We start from the raw sequence: 9,909 nt of genomic DNA, 5'->3' as shown, positions 1-9,909 counted from the left end.
GTTAAGCCGTCAATAAAGTCATTTCTGTAAATGGTGTCTCCAAAGGGCCGCCGCATTATTCAGCTGGCTTTATCAGCTGGCTGGAAATTACGTGGAGGAGCCGGGCGGCGCGGCGCGCGGGGCCGCTCACTTTGATTAAGCGTCTTGCCAGCGCGATGTGACAGAGCTTTTGACCAGGGTTTTATTCACAGGCCTGTGATGAACGCCAAGCTGATCAGGCGGAATGAAGAGTAATTAAAACCTATAAATTATCTTCCGCAGCCCTTCTCGAGGCGTCTCCTGCAGGCGAGATAAGGCGTCGAGACCCTATTTACGGCGCTGAAAGGGACCGCGGCGCACAAAAGCTACGCGGCTAAATAGGATATTGATAGTGTCCTAATTAGAATTTAATTAAGTACCCACGCTCGCTTGCGGGATAAAGATTTCAATTTTGCGAACTTAAATATAAATAAAATCCCAAGCCCATTTCGGAAAGAAGGGGTGGGGGCACCGAGAGATTTTGGGGAGCCCTTGGGTGTAGAACTGAAGAGGACCCGAAGACCTCGCGGTGGGGTTAGGGTGCGGCTAGGGAGGGTCGAGGGGAGCGGGGCTGGGCTGGTCTGCTCCGCGCAGGGCTCGGAAAGTGGCTCTCGCCGCCCCGGCCCCGGGGGCAGGTCTAGAAACTCCAGAGCCGGGTTAGAGGACCCTCGGCTGAGCGAAGGCAGTCCGCCCCACCAGGCCCTCGGAGAAACTTGGCTACTGCGCTGGCTCGGCTGGTTGTGTATTTCCCTCTTATTTTCCTCCTAACCCCTGTGACTTCTGAGCAAGGGGGATTGTTTTGTATGTTCCCACTAGGCAATATCCCCAAAAAGATACTTTCTCCGCCATCCCAGTTGAGGATGGAGGTCAGGGCACGCAGGTTCTCGGGAGATCCAAGATGACATCCCCGCCAAGGCCTCAGCTGCCCGAGCCTGTCTAACTGCCACCCTCCGGAGCGGGTTTTAGCACATACACAGTCGGACCCTCATCTTCCCAACCCCTCAGCCGACAAGTCCCGCTGGTGCCCAGCACCTCACATCCCCCCGCTTTGCCGCCCCCCAGCCTGGGCGATGGGAAAACAGAGAAGATGAGCCTAGCGGGCTGCGGGCCGATCTCCGTGAGCGCGGGAGAAGCGGGACCCCGCAATCCCCCAAAGAAGAACACGGGGCTAGAGCCAGAGGCCTCCAGGGAGTGGGGAGTAACCTCAGAAAATCTGGGCAACTGGGGAGCACTGGCTGTCCACGGCGTCAGCTGGCGAGGGCAAATACCTGGGGGGCAGTACTTGTATTTGTCTGATTTCACTTTGCAGGGAAATTTAACACGGAGGTTGACTTGGACCCAAAAGCCGGAGCCTTGGGCGCATCCGCACCCTGGCTTGCTTGGCCCAGGGGCCTGGCCAGGGTAACTCTATGCTGACGGGAAGGCTTAGACTACGGCGGCCCTGGCGGCCCGGGAAGGAATAGGCGCTGGCCCGCCGGCCGTGGGGCTCTCTCGTGCCCTCGGGGCCAGGCTTAATGGCGCCAGGACGCCTCCTGGGGCTTGCAGAAGGTCCGGACAGGGAAGGGCGTGGGTGTGGATACCCCGGAAAGGACACCCAGTGCAACCGACTGGCATGGACTGCAAACCTACAAACAGACGGTTCTAGAGAGGCGCAGCTGCCCCCCCCCCCCGCCCCCCGGGTTTGCTATTTGTGAAAAATAAACTGCTTCTCTGAAAGTATCCAACTCTAGGTCTATTTCACATCTCCGACCCTCCTGGTTTTACCCCTCCCTCTCACTACACACATGGACAATGACAACTTTCACCTTCATAACAGCAAGAAGAAAACGAGAAAATACAAGGCTGAGTTCCTTAAGCATGTGGGTACAAAAGCGGAGAGGCCCCAGCCTCCTGACCCTGCACCCGGCGCGCACACACCCATAACCCTGCATTTTTCCAACAAGTTGTTTACAGAGTTACTTCTCTATTTGCCTACCCCGAAATCTACCTCTCCTGGGTCTCCTTTGCCCCTTCTTAGGTCCTGGCCTGAATGGGGGGGAGGGGCTGGGTGTGGGTTGGGGAGGGCTGGCCGGAGGCCCCGGGCCCGCGCCGAGTCTCCCCCTCAGCGCCCGCAGCCGCCGCCCCCGGATTATTTATCCGCAAAGTCCCGCGCGCGCCCATTGGGCCGAGGCCCGGGTGTCAGCGCGAGTCCTGGCTCGCCATTGGCCCCGCACACGTGCGGCCCTGACTCACGTGCTTCCGGTTTGAAGGCAAAAAGTGTGCCTGGGTGATTTTTTTTTTAAGCGAGAGAGTTTGTGCAAAGATCCGAGCTGTCAGAGATTTGAAGGAAAAAAAAAAAAAAAAGGCAGCCCGGCGCTGGCGGAGACGCGCTCTCCCTGCAAAAAAAGCAAAGGCGATTAAAGGCGCTGCCAGCCTCGCGCTCTGGGCACAGCTGAGCGTGACACTCGGGGAGTCAAACCCCTCACTACTGCCTAGGAAGATGGCTAGATTTTAAAGACTATTTTTTTCCCTTTAAGAAAAAAAAATCTTGGAGCTTTTAAATTTTTTTTCTTGCTTTCTTTTTTTCCTTTCTTGCCTTTTTTTTTTTCTTTTTTGGCCGTGGCTTACTCCCCATTTAAAACAAGTCGTTTAATCTGGTTGCAGAAAGAAACGAGAAATAGCCAAGTGTCTCCATATCTGGATGTCTACAAATTAGGGAGAGGTAGAGACAGCGAGATCATCTGCTCGGTAAGAGCGAGCGATCCAGGCCGGGCGCCTGGGCTTTTTCTCTCCTGCACCCGCCCTGTGCCTTCGCGGAGGCTTCTCAGGCCTCCTTCCTCCGCGCACCCCCACGGGCCGCTGGCAAAGTGGGGTGGGGAGCGAGACAGGGGGGGCGGGGGCCGGCGCGGCGGCCGGGGCGGCGGGGCGGCCGAGTATGGAAGAACAGCAGCCGGAACCTAAAAGTCAGCGCGACTCGGGCCTCAGCGCGTCGGCGGTGGCGGCGGCCCCGGGCAGCCTCAGCCTGAGCCTCAGCCCCGGCGCCAGCGGCAGCAGCGGCAGCGATGGAGACAGCGTGCCGGTATCCCCGCAGCCCGCACCCCCCTCGCCGCCCACGGCGCCCTGCTTGCCGCCCCTGGCCCACCACCCGCACCTCCCCTCGCACCCCCCGCCCCCGCCGCCGCCGCTGCCGCCGCCGCCGCATCTCGTGGCGCCTGCTCACCAGCCCCAGCCCGCGGCCCAGCTGCACCGCACCACCAACTTTTTCATCGACAACATCCTGAGGCCGGACTTCGGCTGCAAAAAGGAGCAGTCGCCGCAGCAGCTCCTGGTGGCGGCCGCGGCCGGAGGAGGCGCAGGAGGAGGCCGGGTGGAGCGTGACAGAGGCCAGACCGGCTCAGGTAGAGACCCTGTCCACCCGCTGGGCACGCGGGCACCAGGCGCCGCCTCGCTCCTCTGTTCCCCGGACGCAAACTGTGGCCCACCCGACGGCTCCCCGTCAGTCGCTGCCGGAGGCACGGGTGCGTCCAAGGCTGGGAGCCCAGCAGCTGCAGCGGCGGCGGCGGCGGCGGCAGCGGCCGTGGCAGCGGCGGCAGCAGCCGCAGCAGCAACAGCCAAGCCTTCAGACAGCGGCGGCGGCAGTGGAGGCGGCGTGGGGAGCCCCGGTGCGCAGGGTGCCAAGTATCCGGAGCACGGCAACCCAGCCATCCTGCTTATGGGCGCAGCCAACGGTGGGCCCGTGGTCAAAACGGACTCGCAGCAGCCTCTCGTGTGGCCCGCTTGGGTCTACTGCACACGCTACTCCGATCGTCCGTCCTCCGGTGAGTACCCAGCCCCGCGGATGCACCAGGACGCTTAGCCGCGGCGTTGGGGAGAGCAATCCCGGCCTCGGGTGCTCTCCTCTCTCATGCCTGCTGCCTGTTTCTCAGCTCTGGTCCCAGGCACAACCGAGTGTGCACCCAGTTTTGCGCTCCTGGCTTCTGCGGAGGCTACAGCACTGGAAGCTCGAGTCTCCATCCTTCGATTTTGAACTCCGAGCCTCTGGGGTCTTCTTTGTGTTTTGCCTTTATTATTATTATCAGGAAAGACACAGTCAGCCATTGATTTTCCTTCCAGGAAAAGAGGTATTTAGAGCCGGCGGGAAGGTGGGCCTAATGATTGGGGTCTGCAATCCCGCCAGCGTGGTCCTGCAGAGGCCGAAATCCAGCAAGGCTTTGACCAGAGAAATAACCTTCCCCTGGGTGTTCATACAGACACAAACACCATCGTGAGGGTTTCTGCATGGCGTGCATTTACATAGGGACAGATTTGAGGACGCACAGGAAAAGAGAAAAGCGTCTGATCGCTGTCCTTCTTCCCCAGGCCGGGTAGCAAAGAGAATCTAACCCGGGTGGGTAGAAGCCAGGGAAAGGCCGTAGACAAAACGGCGCATGATGAGAGCCACTGGCTCCTGGTTCTCCGGAGCTGACGCTGACGGACAGACAGTCGGAGAGGGGAGGACAGGTCGGGCTCAGGCCAGAAAGCCAGGCGGAGGACTTAGAGGCGGCCTCCACAGCTTCTCCGCGTCGGCTTGCACATCTTCCTTGCTTAACTCCTTCCTATCAACTCCTTCCTACCGCGCAGCACATCTGCCCGTTAGCAGACTTCCACCAGCCTAGCCCCCGCACTTTTTCTTTCTTTTTTTTTTTTTTTTTTTTTTTTACTTTCCTCTGGTCCCTTTTCCTCGTATACCTTGCGCTTGGAGGATCCAAGGCCAAGACCTGTCCTAGGAGAGGAGACTGCGGCCAATAGGCCCAGGAGAGGAAGCTAAGGCCGGCCTGCCTCTCTGGCTCGCAGAGCCCGCGTGGCCGGCAGGGGCTCTGGCCTGGGATTGGGTTGGGGCACCCGGGCCGGCGGGGCGGCTGGGCAAAACAGCCATACGCCGCTCTACTCCCGCCGCAATGGCCAGTGCTGGCCCAGCGCGGATCGATGCGTGCTATCAGCCCCTGCCATCTCAGCCCGGTTATTGACACGTCGGGCTCCCTGAACCTCCGAAAAGCTGCTTTGATTGACTCGCCTGATGGATAGAGTGATTGAGCTGTCAGGCCCTACAGCTCGGGCTGGCCAAAAGGCTACGATTTTATTACAAGTGTCTGTGCCTCTGCACGCGTGCACACACACACACACACACACACACACGCACACGCGGGCACACACCACACTAACAACGTCCTGAACGCACAACACAGTGGGGCCTTTCTGGGATGCCCACATTTCCTGGGCCATCCCTGCCTGCTCCGAGAATTACTAATCTAAATCAAGGCCTAACTCCCTCCCGGCCTGCCTCCCATTCCTCTCTCATCCTGCTGGGTAGTGGGCCTCGTCTTTGTTCTTGGCCTCAGTCCCTCTTAGGGGACGAGGAGGCAGGGTACTGGCTCCTGCTCCTGCGTGGACAGTTGAGGGAAATAAACCTTAAGCCACTTGAGTCTCTGTGGTTGGCCAGGCCTAGACTCTTTTGTCACAGGGTAGCTGGCAACTCCAGGCCTTGGCCTGCCCAGGAGCCCGCTGCTGCTTATCCCTTTGTCGCTAGGTTTGGAGACACCGGTGAAGACCCTTCTTTCTAGACAGTTTTAGAGGTTAGCAGGCCTGTCAGGGTCTTCACTGGGCTCAGTAAGCTCCCATAACCAAGACAGGGACCAGGCGGTAGATGCCAGCAGACTTGGGCACAGAGGCTGATGGACAGAGGTGCAGGCTTCATGGGCTGCCTCGCTCCTCTCTCCAGGCTGAGTCCATGGCAGCCCTCTTCCCAGATCAGGTTGGAGGGAGACTTCACCTTCCGGGGAAGTGTCCTGTGGCCTCCTTCCATATCCATCTCAGGGGCAAAGCACACATTTTTGTTGAGATTGCTCCCCTCTCCGTGTTCCTCTGCCCCTATTTTGCTCATACAGGGGGGCAGGAAGGATGTAGTCTCCTTGCAAATGGCATAGGTGGGCAAAGAAAGCAGATCTGATTTGTTTTTGTTATTCAGAAGTTTTCAATCCTGACGTTGCAGCCAATGTGTTCAAAAGCGAAAAGGGGACGCTGCCCCTGCAGCTGGGTAGGGCCCTCTCTTCTTACCGTCACTATCCAAGGGGCATAACAGAGAACCCAGGGGGCAAGTGGGTAAGGCTGCAACTGGGTGAAGGCCTCATCTCCCTCTTTAGAGAAGGGAGTGATCTCCCTATACAGGCCTTCTTTAGGCCAAGGGGAGAAGCGGAGAAAGGAAGAGTAGACAGAACAGACACTGAATACTTGGAAACCAGTTAAGCCTCTTACAGCCCTTGCCTATCTCCTTGTTTTCTGGGTAAATAACCACAGCAGATGGGGTCTTCTTGGAGGTGCTGGTGTAGTTGTGCTTCCTGAGGAGGGAGACTGACAATTCCCTCAGGGCAGTCCTGCCCGAGTGTCTTCACTGCCCCAGCCTTGAACCTCATTTTATTTCAGGGCTGTGAAGGCAGCAGGCCCCTGACCTCCAACTTTGGCCTGGGCAGGATGGGGCTCCAAATCTCTCTCCATCTTGGAGCCTGTCATTAGGCTCTCCTGTTCTGAATTTGGGTGTGGGCTACACAGACAACCTCGGCCAGTTTTCCTCCGTGCCTTTCTGGCCCTGGAGAAAGGAACCAGGCGACCCCAGCGGCCCGCTGATTGATGCAGGGGTTAGCCGCTGCCGGGAGGGATCGGGGGCAGGGTGCGCGGCAGGGCCTCCGCTATCGCCGCTATCGCCGCGAAAGCGCGGGGCGCAATCCCGCTCCACTCCGTTATTCTCATGGCTTCCTCTGCCCTCTCCCCCAACCCCCTCCCTTCTGCCCTCTGTCCCCACCCCCACCCGGCCCGGCCCGCCGCTGCAGGTCCGCGCACCAGGAAGCTGAAGAAGAAGAAGAACGAGAAGGAGGACAAGCGGCCTCGGACGGCGTTCACCGCAGAGCAGCTGCAGAGACTCAAGGCGGAGTTCCAGGCGAACCGCTACATCACGGAGCAGCGGCGGCAGACCCTGGCCCAGGAGCTCAGTCTCAACGAGTCCCAGATCAAGATCTGGTTCCAGAACAAGCGCGCCAAGATCAAGAAAGCCACCGGCATCAAGAACGGCCTGGCACTGCACCTCATGGCGCAGGGACTGTACAACCACTCCACCACCACGGTCCAGGACAAAGACGAGAGCGAGTAGCCGCCCAGGCTGGGGCCGCGCGGTCCGCCTTTGCGCCCGCGCCCGCCGGGCACCGCCGTGGCCGCCTCGCCAGCCCAGCTCCGGGGAGAAAGAATCTGCGCAAAAGAGAGAGGGAGCAACAGGGGAAAGAGAGAGGGCTCCCCAGAATGGAGAGTCACGCTCGAAGGCAACGTTTTTAAAAAGGAAGAGAGACTCGGACAGGTGCTATCGAAAAATAAGATCTATTCTCTATAAACAGTATAAGGGACGTAACTGCAAACTCCTTAAAGCTCTATCTAGCCAAACCGCTTACGACCTTGTATATATTTAATTTCAGGTAAGGAAAAGAAAGATGTGTAGCGATCTCTATTTGCTGGACTTTTTATTAATCTCCTTTATTATTATTGTTATAATTATTATAATTATTATTTTATCCCCTACCCCCACCCCCTCCCCCAGCTGCCCCGGCCCAGTTTCGTTTTCGTTGCCTTTTTCTTTTGATTTTATCGCTTCTCCGGTGCCTCCCGCCCCGCATCGCTGGCCCTCGTTTCTCTGGGACTTTTCTTTGTGTGCGTGAGAGTGTGTTCCCTCGCGTGTCTGCTCCTCGCTCTCCCCCGCCTCCCAAGCCCCTTTCTGTCGCTCTGTCTGTCCTGCCCCCCTTTCGTTTTCCGGAGACTTGTTGAGAAATACGACCCCACAGACTGCGAGACTGAACCGCCGCTACAAGCCAAAGATTTTATTATGTTCAGAAACCTGTAGTCTGAAATAAAGTGTACACTGTGCTCACGCGCGCTGGCGGCCCCCTCTTTTCGGTCTGGGGAAGGCGTGGGCGCGGGCGCAGGGCCTAGCGACCCGCGCGCCCTGCGCGCACAGTGCACCCAGCGCTCGCCGCACAACGAATGCGGCAGCCAGGGGGCAGCGGGGCGGCAGCGGGGCGGCGATCCGGGGACCGACCCGGGTCTGGAGAGTCTGGCCGGACTCGCCGAGTTTCCGATTGCGTTCAAAGGAGCCCGAAGGCCGGAAACCCTGAGCTGGGCTTTGAAAACACCGTCCAGCCGTTGGCTGTCGGCTGTCGGGCTGCTCCTGCGCTGGGCCAGGGTCCCCGCAGCGGCCTCCTCCTGTTCAACCTGCTTCTAGCTCCAGCCGGCACATTTCCTTTTAATGTTTGTTCTGGTGCGGGTTTTGCTCCAGGGTTCGAGGTTTTCTCCTCCATGAGCAGGCCTTTCGGGGCAGGGCAAAGGCGAGGGGCTGCCTCCGGTCCTGGGCAGCCCACTAGTGCGAGGCACTCGCCCGGCCTCTCGGCCGCCTGGGCTTCACTGCCGTTCGTTTGGAGGAGGGATTCCTTCCACCCGGCGCAGGGCGAGGGCCGCCTGGAGCCTCCTAGGGCTCAGCCCTCCTGTCCCGAAAACCGGGAGGAAGAGGCCTGGGTCCTGGGAAGCTATGCAAAGTGACAGCCGTTGGGTCCTGCTGCTGGGGTTACAGGGCCCCGATCAAGGAGGATGTGGGCAAGGCCCGTCTCACCCCACCCCAAACCTGAGGAGGGTGGTGGAGGGGCGGCTTTTTCAGAATTCCCAACAAAGTCCTGCTTGCTTCCTGACGGTGAGGGCTCAAACACAAGCTCCCGGACCCTTAGACGCCTGGACTTCCCAGAGGGAAGTGTCTAGATGTTTGCCCCTGACCGTGGGGCATATCCTTCCGGGCAGGCCCTGGGACCCTGGCATTCAGGGACTAGAAGTGGGAAGGGGAGGGCCCTCTGTAGGAGGTATCATCTCTCTTTTGTTCAGGATTTTTAAAATAGTAAATTCTGCCCTCCCCCCTTTCCCTTTCTTCTGCAATATGTATGTGTGTACCTGTACGTGTGTGGCTAGATATGGAGGTGTGCCTGAAAACCTGTGTGCATCTGTGACCATGTGCATGAGTACCTACCTGGTTTTGTGTACCTCCACACCTGTGTCATGCACCTGGGTGCTCATTTCTCTGTAATTAGATGCACACTGGGATGTCTGAGCAGCTTACAGTGTGTACTCATGTGCTCATTTGTGTTACACACCAGGATGTTTGTGTGTGTGTGTGCGTGTGTTGTGCACACGCGCGTGCATGGGAACTCTGTTTCTATATACTTCCTTTGGGTTTCTTTCCTGTTGTTTTTGCAGGACTGATTTTGGGAGAAGTAAGAATGGCCAGTCATGTTGCCTCTTTATAAATTCCCCCTGATTGAGGCCTATGTCTGGGGAAGTGACAGTGCTAGGCTCCAGGTCCAGAAAGCCTAGGAACCCTGCACATTGCTGCTCCAGGCTTGAGGGCTAGGTGTTTGGGGGCTTGGAGTTGGAGAGCACATTTGACATTGCCATAGGCTCCCAAAATATTGCAGTTAATCTCTTCCTTCTATCCCTTTCACACCCAATCCTTGTATGAAGAGTTGGGAGCAGTGAAATGGGCCTTTTTTGGGTAGGCTCAGGTGAGTGGTTTTCTGGTGGCTGGAAGTACATATTTTATTTTCCTTGGGGGAGAGGGGAGCCTGGAATCTTCACTCTCTTCAGGCCTTCAGGTTACAGGGTCTCAGACCTGGGGCCCAGGGCACTCCTTTTGGTATCCAGACAGCTCAGAACATTAAGAAGTTTCCTGGTCACGTCCAGATCCAATGTTAGGAGGTGCCCAGCTCCACAGAGAACCTTACTGTTCTGAGTGCCTACTGTAGGCTCAGCTAGTGTATAAACTGGGCTACCCTTCCTTCCCCTTCCCCACTGTGGCCC

General features: G+C 58.1%; 1 protein-coding gene across 1 annotated transcript; it reads left to right on the top strand.

The window, feature by feature from the left end:
- The first annotated feature begins 2,932 nt into the window (after window positions 1-2,932).
- On the top strand, window positions 2,933-7,922 carry EN1 (engrailed homeobox 1). Its single transcript, XM_070423475.1, has 2 exons — window positions 2,933-3,815; window positions 6,861-7,922. Exons 1-2 carry the CDS (start codon window positions 2,933-2,935, stop codon window positions 7,175-7,177), a joined length of 1,200 nt encoding a protein of 399 aa, XP_070279576.1. The 3' UTR covers window positions 7,178-7,922.
- The last annotated feature ends 1,987 nt before the right edge of the window (window positions 7,923-9,909 follow it).

Source organism: Myotis yumanensis, unplaced genomic scaffold (assembly GCF_028538775.1).
Source record: "Myotis yumanensis isolate MYYU_CA2020_CCGP unplaced genomic scaffold, mMyoYum1.0.hap1 SCAF_8, whole genome shotgun sequence".
NCBI classification, from domain to species: Eukaryota; Metazoa; Chordata; class Mammalia; order Chiroptera; family Vespertilionidae; genus Myotis; species Myotis yumanensis.
The sequence above is the reverse complement of the archived record's forward strand: the minus strand, read 5'-3'. Positions and strand labels throughout refer to the sequence as shown.